Source organism: Carcharodon carcharias, assembly GCF_017639515.1.
Source record: "Carcharodon carcharias isolate sCarCar2 chromosome 36 unlocalized genomic scaffold, sCarCar2.pri SUPER_36_unloc_1, whole genome shotgun sequence".
In the NCBI taxonomy this organism is placed as follows: domain Eukaryota; kingdom Metazoa; phylum Chordata; class Chondrichthyes; order Lamniformes; family Lamnidae; genus Carcharodon; species Carcharodon carcharias.
The window spans coordinates 206,588-228,250 of record NW_024470726.1 but is presented as its reverse complement, the minus strand read 5'-3'; the positions used below and the strand labels follow the sequence as shown (position 1 = coordinate 228,250).

General features: G+C 52.3%; 1 protein-coding gene across 2 annotated transcripts in view; it reads right to left on the bottom strand.

Moving 5' to 3' along the window:
- paqr6 (progestin and adipoQ receptor family member VI) overlaps positions 1-19,999 on the bottom strand; it is a 24,672-nt gene extending 4,673 nt beyond the window's left edge. The window contains exons 1-5 of one of the 2 annotated variants that reach the window (XM_041181539.1): positions 19,846-19,999; positions 11,903-12,088; positions 6,321-6,481; positions 2,561-2,766; positions 166-292 (exon numbers count right to left, since the gene is read on the bottom strand). In XM_041181539.1, the coding sequence (XP_041037473.1) occupies positions 166-292; positions 2,561-2,766; positions 6,321-6,481; positions 11,903-11,953 (545 nt within the window). In that variant the 5' untranslated portion in view covers positions 11,954-12,088; positions 19,846-19,999. The remainder of the gene's footprint in view (positions 1-165; positions 293-2,560; positions 2,767-6,320; positions 6,482-11,902; positions 12,089-19,845) is intronic. The other variant, XM_041181540.1, reaches the window with a different exon arrangement.
- Between the last annotated feature and the right edge of the window lie 1,664 nt (positions 20,000-21,663).

Sequence of the window (21,663 nt, the reverse complement as noted above, 5' to 3'; positions counted from 1 at the left end):
GGCTTTTACATCCTGTGCAGGAACGTGACCATGAGCACACATTCCTACAAGGGGATGGGATCAGAGAATAATGTTTCGGACAAACTCACCACAGGCAGCAAGAGAATCTTTGGGAAACTCGAGCCTGACCTTCAGCAGCATCGCCATGGTTACCGCGGTCCGTACCTGGAGTAACAAGAGAGGGTCGTGCAAACCATGGAGTTCAAGACAGCCACGTGGACGAAGTAGAAATGTAGGGTGCTGTTGATCCACCGGTCAGGCATGACATAGGCCCTGTATGTGACGGCACATCCTGCAGCGGGAGAAACCGGGACGAGTTGGGATTTAGCACAAACCACCCGGGATGCAAAATTCCCTCCGACATCGAAATGAACTCAACGTTTTCGACTCGACCGGCGCGCGGCACAGCGTAGGCCGAGACGGAAGCCTGGGCCTTTCCTAGCTCTGAGCGTAGGCCTCAGCCCCGGGCTGTAGGCCCTGGGCCCAGGTGGCGCCGGAGCGAGCCCTGCACTTTTGCGGGGGTTTCTTCGGTTTTTAACCGGCGGCCAGTTCGGTGGGCTCTCTCAGCTTGAGAAGCGTTTTTCTGTCTGGGTTCTGCGGTGGAGAGACAAGGAGAGTTTGTGCACTGTGAAATTAATTCAGCACTGCGCTGAATAACAGGGCAGTGAATTAGCTCTTTATCCCTGAAGACAATGCTTCATGTCTATCCCTCTCGCCTTCCCCGCCAGGCCTGTTTGACTCAAACAAGAGCAGCTGGTGACAGCCATTACCTCCCCCCTGCCCACCGCCCTCCTCCAACCCACCCCCCACCACAGTTTGCAACACCAGCTTGGTCTCGCAGCCACCCGAAGATCGGACTGGTACCACTCGCCGAGTTGGGGGGGGGGTGGGGTGACAGAGGAGAATATGCAGAGAGAATTCTGACCGCCTTCCTTGTTATGAGTCAGATCCCTCGATTTTAAAACCCTCGCCCTCGTGCACGAATCCCTCCCTGGCCCTCGGTCCCCTCCCTATCTCAGGCACCGCCTAACACCCCCCTCCGAGATCTCTGCGCTCCCCCAATTCCGGACTCTCCCCCCACCACCCCCCCCCACCCCGATTCCCATCGCTCCACCATACTCCAGCCTGAAGCTAAATCGAAGGGTCATGAGGACTCGAAACGTCAACTCTTTTCTTCTCCGCCGATGCTGCCAGACCTGCTGAGTTTTTCCAGGTAATTCTGTTTTTGTTTTGGATTTCCAGCATCCGCAGTTTTTTTGTTTTTATCTCTAAATTTAATGATAATAGCTTCACATAACTTCCTGACTCCGCACTGGAACATAAGCAAAGGATCAAGTGTTGGCCACTCGGCCCATCGAGCCTGCTCCACCATTCTATACGACCATGGCTGATCTTGGGCTTCGACTCCATTTTCTTGCCCGCTCCCCCATATCCCTTAATTCCCTAAGAGACCAAAAACCTGTCTATCCCCAGCCTTAAATATATTCAACGATGGAGCATCCACAACTCTCTGGGGTAGAGAATTCCAAAGATTCACAGCCCCTTTGAGTGAAGAGATTTCTCCTCATCTCAGTCCTAAATGATCGGCCCCTTATCCTGAGATTGTGCCCCCCCCGGTGTTTGAGATTCTCCCACCAGCGGGGAACAATCTCCCAGCGTCCACTCTGTCAAACCCCCTCAGAATCTTGTAGGTTTCAATGAGATCGTCTCTCATTCTTCTGAACGCCAGAGAATATAAGCCCAATTTACTCAGCCTCTCATCATAGTACAACCCCCTCATCCCAGGGACCAACCTAGCGAACCTTCACTGTAAGAACATAAGAACTAGGAGCAGGAGTAGGCAATTCAGCCCCTCGAGCCTGCCCAGCCATTCATTACGATCATGGCTGATCTCATTTCGGCCTCAACTCCAATTTCCCACCCTCTCCCCATAACCTTTCACCCCCGTTACTAATTAAAAATCTGCCTATCTCCCCCTTAAATTTATTCAGCGTCCCGACATCCACTGCTCTCTGAGGTAGTGAATTCCACAGATTCACGACCCTTTGAGAAAAGTAATTCCTCCCCATCTCTGATTTAAATCTACCACCCCTTAGCCTAAAACTATGGCCTCTCATTCTAGAATGTCCCACAAGGGGAAACATCCACTCCACGTCTACTTTGTCTGTCCCCTTTAGCATCTTTTATACCTCAATTAGATCTCCTCTCGTCCTTCTAAACTCTAGCGGAGTATAGGCCTAAACTGCTCAATCTCTCCTCATAAGGTGAGTCCCGGATCTCTGGAATCAATCTAGTGAACCTCCTCTGAACCACCTCCAACGCAGCTATAACCTTCCTCAAGTAAGGGGACCAAAACTGTGCACAGTACTCCAGGGGCGGTCTCACCAATGCCTTGTACAGTTGCAACAACACTTCCCTATTTTTATACTCTATTCCTTTAGCAATAAATGCCAAAATTCCATTTGCCTTCCTTATTACCTGATGCAGCACCTCTGGCGGAAGTATACGGTATTTAGAAACGCTTTGCTTGGGACTTGGGAGCAAGCAATTGTGAACATACCCAAGCTGTAGAGACTCAACGCGCCATAGTCAAAGAAGTAACAGATGTGCCGGACGTGGGCGGACATGGTGCTGAAGGTATGGGCACAGCTGGAGATGAAAGGGTACAGGCAGATGAACAGCAAGTAGACAAACAGTGGCCAGGAGTAGGGCTCGTTGTAGAAATCTGCAGAGTGCGAGAGCACCAGGAACTTCCACAAGAAATACCTACGGAAACAAGGGAAGAACTGGTGAGAGCCGGGCGCGCGCCAATGAATGAGGAGGCAGGCCAACTGCCAAGCCTCTGGGAGTGGGCACTGACCACCCACCTTGAGGGGCGGAGCTTTGCCCGCACCGTGCTATGGATTGTGATGGTGCCACCATGGTTCAATCTCAGGGGGCTCGTTGCACAGGAATCACAGCGAGAATCCCGGGTCGAGCTGGCTATTTGGGCAAAGAGCGCCAGAGAAGGCAGCGGCCTAGCGGTGCTGTCACTGGGCTAGTAACCCAGAGTCCCAGGCTAATGCTCTGGGGGGCACGGGTTCAAATCCCACCACGGCAGCTGGTGGAATTTAAATTCAATTAATTAAAATATGGAATTGAAAAGTGAGTCTCAGTGATAGTAATCATGGCAACCATCATGGATTGTTGTTAAAAACCCCATCTGGTTCACTAATGTCCCTTTCGGGAAGGAAATCTGCTCTCCTTACCCAGTCTGGCCTACATGTGACTCCAGACCCACAGCCATGTGGTCGACTCTTAACTGCCCCTCTGAAATGGCCGAGCGAGACCACTCAGTTCAAGGGGCAATTAGGGACGGGCAGCAAATGCTGGACTTGCCAGCGACTCCTACATCCCCTGAACGAATAATAAAAAATAGACACAGAAAACCTATACTTGAACTCAATACCAGTGCTGGGGTATTCCCCAAATGCCTACCCTTCTGCTAGAATGAGGGCATCAGGTTATAAGCTGCCTGGCCAGGACCACACCCCCTGCTAACCCCCCTCCCCCGCCATGTTTGATTGGCTGGCTGGTTCTTTCACTTCGTCGTTGGCTGGATTGTGCTGGAGAAGCTGCTGCTTCAGGGCAGGGAACCGACAGGGGTGAGTGGGAAAGGAAGGGGTGATGGAGAGCAGGTTACTAATGTCACTGACTCAAGAGGCAATGGAAAAACAGAGGAGCGATGTTGAACTTGTATTGAACTGTGGCTGGACCACACGCGGAGTGACATTGAGCAGTTCTGGTTGCCGTGGTTAAAGAAAGGGGGATACAGAGGAAACTGGAGAAGGTGAATTAAAGATTCATACTGGAACTGAGAAAGGCCGGGGGGCTCTTTGCTCTAGAAAAGAGAAGACTGAGGGGGTGATCTGATCGAGGGCTTGAAAATTCTGAAAGGGGTTCGATAGGGTCAACGTAGAGATGTTTCTACTCAATGGGGGGAGACCAGAACTAGGGGGGTCCCATCAATATGAGACAGTCACTGATAAATCCAATGGGGAATTCAGGAGAAACGTCTTTACCCAGAGAGAGGGGGGAATGTGGGACTCGCTCCCACGGGGAGTGGGGAGAATGTGGCAATCGCTCCCACAGGGAGAAGGGAGAATGTGGGACTCGCTCCCACAGGGAGTGGGGAGAATGTGGGACTCGCTCCCACGGGGAGTGGGGAGAATGTGGGACTCGCTCCCACGGGGAGTGGGGAGAATGTGGGACTCGCTCCCACGGGGAGTGGGGGAGAACGTGGGACTCGCTCTCACAGGGAGAAGGGAGAATGTGGGACTCGCTCCCACAGGGAGTGGGGAGAATGTGGGACTCGCTCCCGCGGGGAGTGGGGAGAATGTGGGAATCGCTCCCGCGGGGAGTGGGGAGAATGTGGGACTCGCTCCCACGGGGAGTGGGGAGAATGTGGGAATCGCTCCCACGGGGAGTGGGGAGAATGTGGGACTCGCTCCCATAGAGAGTGGGGAGAATGTGGGAATCGCTCCCACAGAGAGTGGGGAGAATGTGGGACTCGCTCCCATAGAGAGTGGGAAGAATGTGGGACTCGCTCCCACCGGGAGTGGGGAGAATGTGGGAATCGCTCCCATAGAGAGTGGGGAGAATGTGGGAATCGCTCCCATAGAGAGTGGGGAGAATGTGGGACTCGCTCCCGCGGGGAGTGGGGAGAATGTGGGACTCGCTCCCACGGGGAGTGGGGAGAATGTGGGACTCGCTCCCGCGGGGAGTGGGGAGAATGTGGGACTCGCTCCCACGGGGAGTGGGGAGAATGTGGGACTCGCTCCCACGGGGAGTGGGGAGAATGTGGGACTCGCTCCCGCGGGGAGAATGTGGGACTCGCTAACGTGGGGAGTGGGGAGGATGTGGGACTCGCTCCCACGGGGAGTGGGGAGAATGTGGGACTCGCTCCCACGGGGAGTGGGGAGAATGTGGGACTCGCTCCCGCGGGGAGTGGGGAGAATGTGGGACTCGCTCCCACGGGGAGTGGGGAGAATGTGGGACTCGCTCCCGTGGGGAGTGGGGAGAATGTGGGTCTCGCTCCCACAGGGAGTGGGGAGAGTGTGGGACTCGCTCCCGCGGGGAGCGGGGAGAGTGTGGGACTCGCTCCCGCGGGGAGTGGGGAGAATGTGGGACTCGCTCCCACGGGGAGTGGGGAGAATGTGGGACTCGCTCCCGTGGGGAGTGGGGAGAATGTGGGTCTCGCTCCCACAGGGAGTGGGGAGAGTGTGGGACTCGCTCCCACGGGGAGTGGGGAGAATGTGGGACTCGCTCCCGCGGGGAGTGGGGAGAATGTGGGAATCGCTCCCGCGGGGAGTGGGGAGAATGTGGGAATCGCTCCCGCGGGGAGTGGGGAGAATGTGGGACTCGCCCCCGCGGGGAGTGGGGAGAATGTGGGAATCGCTCCCACAGAGAGTGGGGAGAATGTGGGACTCGCTCCCATAGAGAGTGGGGAGAATGTGGGAATCGCTCCCACGGGGAGTGGGGAGAATGTGGGACTCGGTCCCACGGGGAGTGGGGAGAATGTGGGACTCGCTCCCGCGGGGAGTGGGGAGAATGTGGGACTCGCTCCCGCGGGGAGTGGGGAGAATGTGGGACTCGCTCCCGCGGGGAGTGGGGAGAATGTGGGACTCGCTCCCGCGGGGAGTGGGGAGAATGTGGGACTCGCTCCCGCGGGGAGTGGGGAGAATGTGGGACTCGCTCCCGCGGGGAGTGGGGAGAATGTGGGACTCGCTCCCGCGGGGAGTGGGGAGAATGTGGGACTCGCTCCCGCGGGGAGTGGGGAGAATGTGGGACTCGCTCCCGCGGGGAGTGGGGAGAATGTGGGACTCGCTCCCGCGGGGAGTGGGGAGAATGTGGGACTCGCTCCCGCGGGGAGTGGGGAGAATGTGGGACTCGCTCCCGCGGGGAGTGGGGAGAATGTGGGACTCGCTCCCACGGGGAGTGGGGAGAATGTGGGACTCGCTCCCACGGGGAGTGGGGAGAATGTGGGACTCGCTCCCGCAGGAAGTGGTCGAGGTGATGGATTGAAAGGGGGAGGGGGAAGCTGGATAAACACACGAGGGAGAAACGAATAGAAGGATATGGGGATGTGGGGAGGGGATGAAGAGGGGGGGGGCGGGAGGAGGCTCATGTGGGGCAGAAACACCAGCACGGAGCAGAGGGGCCGAATGGCCTGCTTCTGTGCTGTGGATACGATGTAATTGTGGGGGGGGCGCTGCTGGTGGCTATGTAAGATACTAGCAGACTCGCCCCGGCTGCAAACCCCATCCAGACCACATACATACCAGGTAGGCAGGAAGTGGGTCCAGATGTTGAGCGTTTCGTTGGTCAGTTGGAATGTGCTGAGAATACAGTCCAGGGCAGAGCTCTTCGGGTGACGATAGCCAGAGATAATTCCATCCTCTCGGAAAACCTGGAACAGGCCGGGAACAAAGCAGAGAGAGACCTGCATTTCTCTAGCGCCTTTCCCCACCTCATACCGTGCCAAAGCGCCTCACGGCCACAACGACGTACATTTCCCAGGCAGGGGTCGCGGCTGTAACAGGGGGAACGCGGCAGCCAATTCACGCACAGCAAGATCCCATAGTGGGACGAGGCAACGACCCAGACCAGCTGCTTTCCTTTCAGGGAAACGGAAACAAGGAGGTTCCGGGAACGCTCAGCCGGTCGGTGAGGGGGGAGACGGAGTTAACCTTTCGATTCCAATGTGGCTCTACTTCAGAGATCTACCGTTTTTTAAATGATGTGGGTGGAGGGATAACTCAGGGGAGAACTTACCCCAACCCCCCCAAACTCCAGCCCTCTTCCAATAGTGGCTGTGGGATCTTTTACATCCACCTGAGGGAGCAGACAGGGGCTTCAGCTTAACATCTCACCTAAACGTTGGTACCGCTGACAGTGCGGCACTCCCTCAGTACTGACCCTCCGACAGTGCGGCGCTCCCTCAGCACTGACCCTCTGACAGTGCGGCACTCCCTCAGTACTGACCCTCTGACAGTGCGGCACTCCCTCAGCACTGATCCTCTGACAGTGCGGCACTCCCCCAGTACTGACCCTCCGACAGTGTGGCACTCCCTCAGTACTGATCCTCTGACAGTGCGGCACTCCCTCAGTACTGACTCTCCGACAGTGCGGCACTCCCTCAGTACTGACCCTCCGACAGTGCAGCGCTCCCTCAGTACTGACCCTCCGACAGTGCAGCAGCCCCTCAGTACTGACCCTCTGACAGTGCAGCACTCCCTCAGTACTGACCCTCCGACAGTGCGGCACTCCCTCAGTACTGACCCTCCAACAGTGCAGCACTCCCTCAGTACTGACCCTCCAACAGTGTGGCACTCCCCCAGTACTGACACTCCGACAGTGCGGCACTCCCTCAGTACTGACCCTCCGACAGTGCGGCGCTCCCTCAGTACTGACCCTCTGACAGTGCGGCATTCCCCCAGTACCGACACTGGGAGTGTCAGCCTGGAATTTGTGCTCAAGTCTCTGCAGTGAGGACTCGAACCCGTGACTTTGTGACTCAGGGACAAGAGAGATACCCCCTCAGCTGGTACCAAACGGACAATGAAGATGCCCCGAACTCCAGCTAGCCCTGCCTGAGCTCTTTATGTGGAGTCACTGTTCGGTTTCTGAGGTAGGTTGCATTATGTATGCAGCAGGGAGCAGGCTGACCAGAAACTGTGCATCTTAACAGTTACTGTGAACCTGATGTCTGATGTGTTGAGGTGAACAAAATTTGGATGTAGTTTTTTTAGAAAAATTGAGAGGTCAGTGAATATTTTGTGATTTTTTTACATTTCTGGATGCACACACGCACACACGTGTGCAAATACATGCGTGTCTGTGCACACATGCACACTCACATACACACACACGCACACACACAAACACAACTCACACAAACACACATACACAGTCAGGGAGATAATAATCTCTATAATTTCATTGGAGTTTATTTGTAAAATAGGGTATCTGTGTCTATGTGCCTATATGTGCCTGTGATGTGTGTGTGTGTGTGTTTGTGTGTGTGTGTGTGTGTGTGTGACTTAATTGAATTCGAGGCAGCTTGTCTGGGTACTTTGATGTAAGAAGAGAAGTTAGGTTTGAAATGTTAGTTAGGTAACCATTGGGAAGTTTTAGAAAGTGAAGTGTAAAGGGGGTCATTTGCAATTTTAAACAAACTGGTGTGGCTTGGATTCAAAGAGAGGGAGTGAAATATTACACCTAACCAGGTGAAGCTCAGAAACAGTGTGTTTATTTTTCCCAAAGATTACTGGTGGAATTGGTACTAGTATAGATTGGTATTAGTAGAGAGGTGAAGTTCAAAAGACAAAGTGAAACAATGGGAATTTGCATCCAAAGGGGAAAATATGTATAAAGGAGAGAAGGCTGTGCATAAAGGAAGGCAGTCTAAGATTCAACAAGTGTGAAAAGCCTGCAGCCTGTATGTACCAAACAGCTGCCCTCAGGGACTGAAGTTAAAAGAAGTCACTTTGAATTTGACTGTTCAGCGTATTGTTTACTCTGCTCTTTTAAAATCTATGGGCCGGGTTTTTATCTCGTCGTGTGGGTGCGCTGGGTGGACTCGGGAGCGGTCGCAAAACCAAGTGCCACCTACAATCAGGTCCCGACGAGAGGGTGTTGAAGTCCAGTTATCTGGCACTGTGTTTGATAACATTGTTCAGGAGGAAAGAACAGAGGACAATTCTGCGGAAGTGTTTAACTAAAGGCAGTTGGTGGAGTTGCAGAGAAAGGATTTTCAAATACAACATTTTTTTCAGACAGCTTAGTCAGAAACAGAGGCAAAATGTATTCCAGAATGTTATTACCTTAAGAGTGATAATTTAATGAGAAAATGGAGGCCATATCATGTTTCAGCAAAGGAAAGCTGGAGGTAGGTACGTCAAATTGTTATCCCATTTTGCGTATAGAAATGAGATTCTGAGGATAGCTCATGAAATTCCAGTAGGGGGGCATTTAGGAATTAAAAAGACACAGGTGAAGGTACAAAAACATTTTTATTGCCCTGGGTTGCATAGGGATCTAGTTAAATTCTGTAGAACATGTCGCACATGTCAGATGATAGGGAAACCACAAGCAGTGATTAAGCCAGCACCTTTAATTCTAATTCCAGCATTTGAAGAATCTTTTACTCAGGCCATGATTGTGTAGGACCCCTCCCTAAGGCTAAAAGTGGACATCAGTACTTACTGACAGTAATGGATGGGTCTACCAGGTTTCCTGATGCAATACCTTTAAGAAATATCACAACAAAGAAGATTGTGGAAGAGTTAATTACATTTTTACAAGATATGGTTTACCTAAGGAAATACGATCAAATCAGGGGTCAAATTTTATGTCACAACTGTTTAAGGAAATAATGAACAGTTTGGGGATAAAACTATTTAAGACAACAGCTTTTCATCCTGGGTCACAAGGGGCTTTGGAAAGATGACATCAAACTCTAAAAACTATGATGAGTCAGGATTATCCACAGGATTGGGATGGAGAAATTCCATTCTTGTTATTTGTTATTAGGGACGCTCATAATGCATCGACTAGTTTTAGTCCTTCTGAACTAGTTTACGATCATGAGGTAAGGGGACCACTGAAATTGACTCATGAGAAATTGGTGGGTCAAAATTCAGAAACTACTCTCCTGGATTTTGTATGAAACTTCAGAGAAAGATTGGGTAGAGCGTGTGAGTTGGCTAGGGAACATTTAAAGATTTCACAGCAAGTGAGGAATGTGAAAGCAGATAGGAAAGCTATAGCTCGGAATTTTGTTGCTGGAGAGAGAGAGAGAGTGCTAGTTCTGTTACCAGTATTGGGTGAATCATTTAAGGCAATGATTGAAAAGAAACTGAGTGAAGTAAATTATTTAATAAATACTCCAAATAGAAGAAAGAAACAGAGGGTGTGTCATGTAAATATGCTTAAAAAGTACTTTGACAGGGAAGAGGACCAAAAGGAGGTGTGAGTGGTAATAGATAAAGAGAAAGAAGTAGAAATGCAGGATTCTGAAATTGATTTTCCTTTAATCAAACTAGGCAATGAGAGGGGTATTTGAAAATTTAAATATAATATTGAATTATCTTTCAGAAAAGTGTCAAAGTGATTTGGTAAAGCGATTGTGGCCACACAAAGTGATATGTGAAAATAAGTTGGAGAAGACGGATTTAGCTATACATGATGCACCTGTAGAAGCTTCAACTATATAGATTAAATCCCACTTTATCAAGAGTTTGAAGTTTAAAGGGAAAATTGGACATTTAAAACATGGACACTGGACTAGAATGATTTCTGTTGATACCAAGGATTTGCATATATATGTATTGATAAGTTGATGCATGCCTCTGGTAATATAACAGTGTAAGTATATAGGTAAGTATAGGAGATAGCATAAGATAGCTTAATAAAAATGAAGCTATCTTTTGAAATTATGGCGGTCCATTTTTCAATAAGGAGGGGGATGTCAGGGAGATAAAAATGTCTATAATGTTATTGGAATTTTAACTGTAAGATAGAGTATCTGTGTCTATGTGTCTATATGGGCAAAATTTTCAACGTGTCAGATGGGCTGGGGAGGAGTGGGCTTAGGCAGGCTTTTTACACAGGCGGGCCAATCAAGGCCCGCCAGATGTGACACCCACCCGGAAGCGCTGTGCGCTCCCTGTGCGGGCGGGGGAGGGGTGGTTGCCTGAGTCGGGAGTGCACACTTTTGCGCATGCATGTGAAAGGGTGCAGAAAGGAGGCTCCTCTGTGCCTCAGGGAGATTAGATTTAAGTCCAAAAAAGTTTAATAAAGTGGCGAGAAAATTTTCATGGCATGTGCCCTCATATGAAACTGTCACATGAGCTGGGACATGTGCGTAAACTTCAATAAAAGTTTCGGACAGGTAGCTCTGTTAATTGCTTTAATTGAGAGTTAAATGGCCTTAATAGGCCTTTGACTTGGGTGCGCGCCCGCCGAACTGACAGTCTGAATGACGCACGGTGACATCGGGACGCACGCCCGACATCACCACGCCTCATTTTACACTGCGGTGAGCAGGCCCCACCCCCACTCGCCGAGACAAAGTTTCAGCCCTCTGTGTCTGTGTGTGTCTGTGTGTTTGTGTCTGTGTGTGTCTGTGCGCGTGTGTGTTTGTGTGTGTGTGTGTCTGTGTGTGTCTGTGTCTGAGTGTGCATGTCTGTGTGTGTTTGTGTGTGTGTGTGTGTGTCTGAGTCTGTGTGTGTTTCTGTGTCTGTGTGTGTGTGTCTGTGTGTGTGTCTCTGTGTGTGTATCTGTGTGTGTGTGTGTGTCTGTGTGTGTTTCTGTGTCTGTGTGTGTGTGTCTGTGTGTGTGTGTGCGTGAGTTTCTGTGTGTGTGTGTGTCTCTGTGTGTGTGTGTGTGTGTGTGTGTTTCTGTGTCTGTGTGTGTGTGTCTGTGTCTGTGTGTGTGTCTGTGTGTGTGTGTGTCTCTGTGTGTGTGTGTGTGTGTGTCTGTGTGTGTGTCTGTGTGTGTGTGTGTGTGTGTGTGTGTGTGAGAGACTTAATTGAATTAGAGGCAGCTAGTCTGGGTTCTTTGATGTAGGAAGGGAAGTTAGGTTTGAAACGTTATGGCTCCCCCAAGTGGCTAGAATGTGAAACCACACCGTGACAATTGACACAGCAATATTGAATGGGAAATGTTGACATAGCAATTTAACGTTGAACACAGCATCTCAAAAGTGTGACTCAAAGCCCCGACAACAGAAGGTAAGGTTAGTGGAAAGGAAGTGGCTCCTCACTGCAGGATTTGTTGACCTACACAGATGTAGCTGGATGCAGTAGTCATGACTGGGTAACAAGCCTACCAAGGTGGCTTGAACTAAGGCTGGACTTACTCTGGGGACTTGGTGGTTGTTTAAGAGCTGGGGCAATTTGACTGACAGCATCTCGAAGTCCTCTTCGTGTACAAGATGATGCACTCCCGTGGGTTTTCCGTAGGTATCTGAGATTGAAGGATCACTGGGGCTTAGCCAGGTTCCCTCGTCACCTTCTCTTCCTCAACTCCATTGCTGGCCCAGTGTCTGCGGGAAACACATACAGAAGCGTCTTAGATCAAAGGCGTGAGATCCCGAGGAAATTCATTCGCGACACAACGAGAATTTGTGTTTATATGGCCGGTTGGACATAGTCAAACATCCCAGGACTTCACAGGAGTGACATTTGACCCCGAGGCCCACAAGGAGATAATAGGGACAGGAGACCATAAGCTCGGTCAAAGAGGTCACTGTAAAGTAGGAGAGAGAGAGAAAGAGAGAAAGAGAGAGAAAAAAACAGTGAGAATGAGAAAGAAAGAGAGAGGCAGAGAGAGAAAGAGATAGGCAGAGAGAGAGAGAGACAGAGAGGGCAAGAAAGTAAGAGCGAGAGCGAGAGACAGAGACAGACAGACAGAGACCGAGAGAGTCAGAGAGACAGACAGAGAGGCAGACAGAGAGAGTCAGAGAGACGGACAGAGGGAGAGCCTGAGAGAGAGACAGGGACAGACAGACAGAGAGGGAGACAGGGAGAGAGAGACAGGGACAGACAGACAGAGAGAGAGACAGGGAGAGAGAAAGAGAGAGCAAGCGAGTCAGAGACAGAGCGACAGAGAATGACAGAGAGGTTTAGGGAGGGAATTCCAGAGCTTAGGGCCCCAGGCAGCTGGAGGCATGGCCGCCAAGGGTGGAGCGATGAAGCTGGCCATTCAGCCCATCAGCTCTGTGCTGGTGTTTATGCTCCACACAAACTCCCTCTCACACTGCTTACCCCTGTTTACCATCCTCCCTCAAGTAAGCATCAAGTCTCCCCTTGAATACAGCCTGTGGTAGCACATTTCACAATCTCATCACTCTCGTGGTAAAGAAATTTCTCCCGAATTCTTTCTTTGTTCCGTCTACCTTATATTTATGTCCCCTTGTTCTGGACTCAGCCACAAGTGGAAATGGTTTCTCCACTACACCCTACTGAGCCTCTTCATCATGTGAAAGACCTCGATCAGGTGTCCTCCAGTCAGCTGTACTTCCCTGAGAAAGAGTCACAGCTGACTCGATCCTTTCTGATAGTTGCACCCTCTCAATTGTGGTGTTATTGTTGTTAATATTTCCTGTACCTTCTCCAGTAATTCAATATCCTTTTTATAATAGAGACCAGAACTTTCCCCAGTGCTCCGAGTGTGGTCTAACCAAGGATCTGTATAAATTTAATAAGGAGCTCCTTATTTTTGTAATCGAATCCACAAGGACTTGGTTTACACTCCATCATTGACTTTTTGCAGTCTATGAGTCCATGATCCCTGATTCATTTGCTCCTCTAACCCATTTGGAATCTCTTGTACTGAATCAGTCCATGTCCAAATGCAGCAAGACCTGGACAATATCCAGACTTGGGCTGACGAGTGGCAGGTAACATTCACACCACACAAGTGTCAGGTAATGACCATCTCCAACCAGAGGGGATCTAACCATCACTCCATTGATGTTCAATGACATTCCCATCACTGAATCCCCCACTATCAACATCCTGGGGGTAACCATTGATCAGAAATTGAACTGGGACCAGCCTTGGCTGCAAGAGGAGGTCAGCGGCTGGGAATCCAGCAGCAACTAACTCATCTTCCGACTCCCCAAAGCCTGTCCACCATCCACAAGGCACAAATGGGGATTACGCCGAGTCACTCTCAAGCGAGGCGGTGGATCCCCTGGTGCCCTCCACTGACTTCCCCCTCATCCCCCCAAGGGAACTCCGGGACTTTTTGTCGGGACACCGTGGTCGCCGAGATAGGGTTCAGTTGGCCTTGGACTGGTGGCATTCGTTTCCGCTGGTGTTCCGGTCCACTTGCGAGGCTCTCAAGGCTCCCAAGTTGGATAGGAACGCGCGGCGGAGGGTCCAAACGTTCCTCGCTGGGCTCTTGAAGGAGAGGAAGGACTAAAAGTCCTCTTCTTCTTTTTTTATTTATTTAAGGTGAAGGTTTGATGTACCTTTGACAATGAAGACATCTACAAGGCACAAGTCAGGAGTGTGATGGAATACTCCCCACTTACCTGGGTGAGTGCAGCTCCCACAACACTCAAGAAGGTCGACACCATCCAGGACAAAGCAGCCCCCACTTGATTGGCACCACATCCACAAACATTCACTCCCTCCTCCACCGACGCACAGTAGCAGCAGTGTGTGTACCATCTACAAGATGCACTGCAGCAACTCACCAAGGCTCCTTCGACAGCACCTTCCAAACCCACGACCTCTACCATCTAGAAGGACAAGGGCAGCAGACACATGGGGATCACCCACCACCTGGACGTTCCCCTGCTCAACAGCAGTCGCAGAGCCACACCCTCTGTTTTCAACTTACAAAACCATCTTTCCACCCATTCTGCAGGGTGCACCCCGCCACTGAACAAGCCCACCACACCCCCTCACCCACCCCCACCCACCCACACCCCCACAACACCCCTCTCACCCCCACCCACCCCCACCCCCACAACACCCCTCTCACCCACGCCCACCCCCACCACCTCACCCACCCCCACCACACCCCCTCACCCACCCCCACCCCCACCACCTCACCCACCCCCACCCACCCACACCCCCACAACACCCCTCCCACCCACGCCCACCCCCACCTCACCCACCCCCACAACACCCCTCTCACCCCCACCCCCACCCACCCACACCCCCACAACACCCCTCTCACCCCCACCCCCACCACCTCACCCACCCCCACAACACCCCTCTCACCCCCACCCCCACCCCCACAACACCCCTCTCACCCCCACCCCCACCCCCACAACACCCCTCTCACCCCCACCCCCACAACACCCCTCTCACCCCCACCCCCACACACCCCTCACCCACCCCACCCCCACAACACCCCTCTCACCCCCACCCCCACCCCCACAACACCCCTCTCACCCCCACCCCCACCCCCACAACACCCCTCTCACCCCCCACCCCCACCCCCACAACACCCCTCTCACCCCCACCCACCCCCACCCCCACAACACCCCTCTCACCCACCCCCACCCCCACCCCCACAACACCCCTCTCACCCCCACCCCCACCCCCACAACACCCCTCTCACCCCCACCCCCACCCCCACAACACCCCTCTCACCCCCACCCCCACCCCCACACCACCCCTCTCACCCCCACCCACCCCCACCCCCACAACACCCCTCTCACCCCCACCCCCACCCCTACGCCCACCCCGACCCTCTCACCCACCCCCACCCCCACCTCCACCTCAAACCTCACAACCACACCCACCCCCACCACAACCTTCTTACCCACCCCCACCTCAACCCTCTCAACCACTCTACCCCCACCTTATCCCTCACCCACCCCCACCCCCAACCCCACCCCCACACCCATCCCCACCTCAACCCACTCACCCACCCCCACCCCCACCCCGACCCTCTCACCCACCCCCACCCCCACCCCGACCCTCTCACCCACCCCCACCCCCACCCCCACCCCGACCCTCTCACCCACCCCCACCCCGACCCTCCCCACCCCACCCCACCCCACCCCGACCCTCTCACCCACCCCCACCCCCACCCCCACCCCGACCCTCTCACCCACCCCCACCCCCACCCCCACCCCGACCCTCTCACCCATCTCCACCCTCACCCCCACCCTCACCCCGCCTCAACCCTCTCACCCACCCCCACCCCAACCACAGCCCTCTCACAGACACACGCTCACTCTCCCTCACTCTTAGACATACTCTATCTCTTTCTCTCATTCACACACTCTGTCTGTCTCACACACACACATGCTCACTCACTCTCTCAAACACGTCTCTCACAGACACATACACTCACTCCTCACACACACACTCTCTCTCTCACACACTCTCACACACACTTTCTCACACACACTCTCTCTCTCACACACTCTCTCACTCTCTCACACACTCTCTCACACACATTCTCTCTCACACACTCTCTCTCACACTCTCTCTCTCTCTCACACTCTCTCTCTCTCACACACTCTCTCTCTCACACACATGCTCTCTCACACACATTCTCTCTCTCTCACACACTCTCTCTCACACACACTCTCTCTCTCTCACACACACACACTCTCTCTCACACACACTCTCTCTCACACACACTCTCTCTCACACACTCTCTCTCTCACACTCTCTCTCTCTCACACACACTCTCTCACCCACGCACACACACACTCACTCACTCACACACACACACACACACTCGCTCTCTCCTCACAGACACATACTCACTCTCTCTCACAGACACACTCACTCTCTCCTTGCACACACACACTCGCTCTCTCTCGTACACACTCTCTCTCACACACGCACACACACACACTGCCTCTCACAGACACAAACACTCACTCTCTCTCTCACACACACATTCTCACGCACACTGTCTCACACACACACTTGCTCTTTCTCTCACATACACACACACTCATTCTCTCACACACACACACTCACTCACACACACTCTCTCACTCACACACACTCTCTCAACACACACTCTCTCACTCACACACACTCTCTCAACACACACACACTCACTCCACACACACACACTCACTCCACACACACTCTCTCCACACACACACACACTCACTTCACACACACACTCACTCACACACACATTCTCTCACACACACACTCTCTCTCACACACACACACACTCACTCACATACACACACACTCACACACACTCACTCTCTCCACACACACACTCACTCACACACACACACACTCTCTCCACACACACATTCACTCACACACACACACTCACACGCACACACACTCTCCACACACACACACTCACTCACACACACTCACTCTCTCCACACACACACACACTCTCCACACACACACATTCACTCCACACACACACACACACTCACTCACACACACTCTCTCACACACATACACACACACTTGCTCTGTCTCTCCCACTCGCTCACTCTCACTCACTCGCTCACTCAATTCGCTCGCTCTTTTGCTCGCTCTCTCACTTACTCGCTCGCACACTTACTTACTCGTTCTCTCTCTCTCACTCTCGCTCACTCTCTCATTCACTCTCTCTCACTCGCTCACTCTCTCTCGCTCACTTTCTCTCACTTGCTTTCTCAGTCGCTCACTCTCACTCGCTCTCTCACTCGCTTGCTGTCTCTCGCTTGCTCTCTTTCACTTGCTCTCACACTCACTCACTCTCTCAATTGATCTCACCCTCACTAGCTTGCACACTCACTTGCTCTCTAACTCACTTGCTCGGTCTCACACTCGCTCTCTCACTCATTCTATCTCTCTTGCTCTCTCACTCGCACACTCACTTGCTCTCTCTCTCTCTCTCACTTGCTCTCTCTCACTCGCTTGCTCTGTCACTCACTCTCTCTCTCTCACTTGCTTGGTCTCACACGCGCTCACTCTTTCACTTGCTCTCACACTCTCACACTCACACACTCACTCGTTCTCTCACTCGCTCGTTCCCTCACTTGTCACACTCTCTCACTCACTTGCACACTCGCGCATTCTCTCATTCGGTCTCACACTCACTGGCTCACTCTCACACTCGCTCTCTCACTCACTCTCACACTCACTTGGTCTTACACTCGCTCGCTCTCCCACTTGCTCTCATGCTAGCAGGTCGCTCTCTCATTTGCTTGCACTTTCTCACTTGCTCACACGCTTGCACACTCACTTGCTCCCTCACTTGTCACGCTCGCACACTCACTCGCACACTCACTCATTCGTGCTCTCTCTCACTCGCTCTCATGCTTGCACACTCTCTCCCTCTCTCATTTGCTCACTCTCTCACTCGCTCGCTCTCTCACTCAGTCACTCGCTCGCTCTCACTCGGTCACTCTCTCTCACTCATTCTCTCACTTACTCTCTCACTCGCTCGCTCTCTCACTCACTTGCTCTCACTCGCTCACTCACTCTCTCACTCACTCTCTCACTTGCTCACTCACTCTCTCACTCGCTCGCTCTCTCACTCACTCACTCGCTCGCTCTCACTCGCTCACTCTCTCTCACTCACTTGCTCACTCACTCTCTCGCTCACTCTCTCACTCGCCCGCTCTCTCACTCACTCACTCACTCTCTCACTCACTCTCACTCACTCTCTCTCACTCACTCTCTCACTCGCTTGGTCTCACTCGCTCATTCACTCTCTCTCACTCACTCTCTCTCACTCACTCTCACTCTCTCTCTCTCTCGCTCACTCTCTCACTCACTCGCTCGTACTCACTCGCTCACTCTCTCTCACTCACTCGCTCACTCACTCTCTCACTCACACTCTCACTCACTCTCACTCACTCTCTCTCACTCACTCTCTCACTCACTCTCTCACTCACTCTCTCACACTCTCTCACTCACTCTCTCTCACTCACTCTCACTCTCTCTCTCACTCACTCTCTCACTCACTCGCTCTCTCACTCACTCTCTCACACTCTCTCACTCACTCTCACTCTCTGTCTCTCTCACTCACTCTCTCACTCTCTCACTCGCTCGCTCTCTCTCACTCACTCGCTCGCTCTCTCACTCACTCACTCGCTCTCACTCGCTCACTCATTCACACTCTCTCACTCACACTCTCACTCACTCTCCCACACTCTCTCTCACTCACTCGCTCGCTTGGTCTCACTCACTCACTCACTCTCTCTCACTCTCTCTCACTCACTCTCACTCACTCGCTCGCTTCCTCTCTCACTTGCTCGCTCTTTCACATCGTTCTCTCACTCACTCTCTCACTCACTCATTCTCATTCACTAACTCGCTCGCTCTCACTCGCTCACTCACTCTCTCTCACTCACTCTCTCACTCACTCTCACTCACTTTCTCTCACTCTCTCTCTCACTCACTCTCTCACTCACTCTCTCACTCACTCTCTCACTCGCTTGCTATCACTCGCTCATCACTCTCTCTCACTCACTTTCTCTCACTCACTCTCACTCTCTCTCTCACTCACTCTCTCACTCACTCTCTCACTCGCTCGCTCTCTCACTCACTCATTTGCTCTCACTCGCTCACTCACTCACTCTGTCTCTCACTCACTCTCTCACTCACTCTCTCACTCACTCGCTTCCTCTCTCACTTGCTCGCTCTTTCACACTCATTCTCTCACTCTCTCACTCACTCGCTCTCTCACTCACTCTCACTCACTCACTCACTCTCTCACTCGCTCGCTCTCTCACTCATTCACTCACTTTCTCTCACTCACTCACTCACTCACTCACTCGCTTCCTCTCTCACTCACTCGCTCTCTCACTCATTCACTCACTTTCTCTCACTCACTCTCTCACTCACTCTCTCACTCACTCGCTTCCTCTCTCACTTGCTCGCTCTTTCACACTCGTTCTCTCACTCTTTCACTCACTCGCTCTCTCACTCACTCTCACTCACTTGCTCTCTCACTCACTCACTCTCACTCGCTCTCTCACTCACTTGCTTCCTCTCTCACTTGCCCGCTCTCTCACACTCGTTCTCTCACTCGCTTTCTCACTCGCTCGCTCTCTCACTCACTCTCACTCACTCGCTCTCTCATTCGCTTGCTCCCTCCCTCTCTCTCTCTCTCAAACGTTCGCACACTCACTCGCTCACTCTTGCACACTGAAACACACATTCCTGATCATTGTTAGGAGGGAAACAGGACAAGCAGCTCCAGCCTAATGTCATTTGCCAACAAGAGAAAGTAGTTTGAAAGCTAAAGTTCCTGTTTAACGGCCTTTTCCCAGTATTCCAACACTCAGGAAGTCATTAAGTTAATTTCTTTTGAAGGGAGTTGGGAAGTGGTTTTGGTGGGAGTGTCACTAACCTGTTACGCAGTGAGCTTTAATCCGGATTGCTTTGCCCCTGGCTCGCTTGACTTTCCATCATGATGCCTGGCACAGTGTGGGTGTGCAAGAGCCTCGCAGACACCAGCCTCTGCTCAGCACTCCCCTCCACCCCTCTCGTCTCTTCCCTCTCACTGCCTGAGGTTCCCTTTCACCAGCAGTGGAGCTGTAGTCAGTCAGTCTCCACCCTATTGGATCTGGGGTGGTGGGTGGGAGGGAGAAGAAAGGGCCCCTTGTTTTCCTGAAGATCAGCCGACTAGGAAGGCTGCTGTTTAAAGAGAGAGTGCCCACAGTCTGCAGCTCTACTCCTGGAGACTTTGTGCCTGTGAGTGTGAGTGTATCTGGGTGGGTGTGTGTGTATCCGTGTGTGTGTGTGTGTGTGTGTGTGTGTGTGTGAGAGTGTGTGTGTGTGTGTGTGTGTGTGTGTCGCTGTGTGAGTGTGAGAGAGACAGTTTGTGTGTGAGACAGTGTGTGTGTCTGTGAGAGAGTGTGTGTGTGTCACTGTGTTTGTGTGTCTGTCGCTCTGAGTGTGCGTGTGTGTGCGTGCTGCTGTGTGTATGTGTGTCACTGTGTGTGTGCATTACTGTGTGTGCATCGTTGTGTGTGTCGATGTGTGTGTGTGTCACTGTGTGTGTGCGTGTATCTGTGCGTGTGTGTTTCGCTTTGTGTGTGTGTATTGCTCTGTGTGTGCGTGTGTGTGTGTGTATTTATGTGTGTATGTAAGAGAGACACTCTGTGTGTGCGTGTGTGTCGCTGTGTGTATCCATGTGTGTGTGTCCGTGAGAGAGAGACTTTGTGTGTGTGAGAGAGAGAGTGTGAGGCAATGCGTGTGTGTCTGTGTGTGAGAGACAGTGTGTCTGTGTGTGAGACAGTGTGTCTGTGTGTGTGAGAGTATGTGTGAGAGTGTGTGCCTGTGAGCGTGTTTGCATGTCACTGTGTGTGTGTGTGTGTGTGTCTGTGCGTGTTGCTATGTGTATGTGCATGTGTCACTGCGTGTGTGCATCGCTGTGTGTATGTGTCTGTGTGTGTGCATCACTCTGTGTGTGTCGCTGTGTGTGTGTCACTGTGTGTGTGTGTGTCGCACTGTGTGTGTCACTGTGTGCGTGCATCGCTATGTGTATCGCCGTGTGTCATTGTGTGTGTGTGCACATCTGTGTATGTATGTGTGTGTGTGCCTGTATGGTGTACGTGTGTGTTGCTCTGTGTGTGTGACAGTTGGGGGTGGGGGCGGGTGTAAGGTTTGCGGTGGGGGGGTAGTTGAGACAGTGCGTGCATGTCACTGCAGTGTGTGTGTGTGTCACTGTGTGTCTGTGTGTGTGTGTCATTGTGCGTCAGTGTGTGTGCGATGTGAGATAGTGGGTATGTGCATGTGAGAGTGTGTGTGCATGTGAGAGTGTGTGTGCGCGTACGTGTGTGTGTGTATTGTTGTGTGTGTGTGTGTGTATCTGTGTGTATGTGAGAGAGAGACTGTGTGTGTGTGTGTGTGTGTGTGTGTGAGAGACAGAGTGTGAGACAATGTGTGTGTGTCGCTGTGTGTGTGAGAGAGACAGTGTGTCCGTGTGTGTGAGAGTGTGTGCCAGTGAGAGTGTTTGCGTGTCACCGTGTGTGTGTGTGCATGTTGCTACTTGTATGTGTCTGTGTGTGCATTGCTCTGTATGTGTCGCTGTGTGTAGGTCAATACGTGTGTGTCATTGTATGTGTGTGCACATCTGTGTATGTATGTGTGTGTGTGCCTGTGACAGTTGGGGTTGGGGGCGGGTTGAAGGTTTGCGCTGGGGGGTGGGTGAGACAGTGTTTGT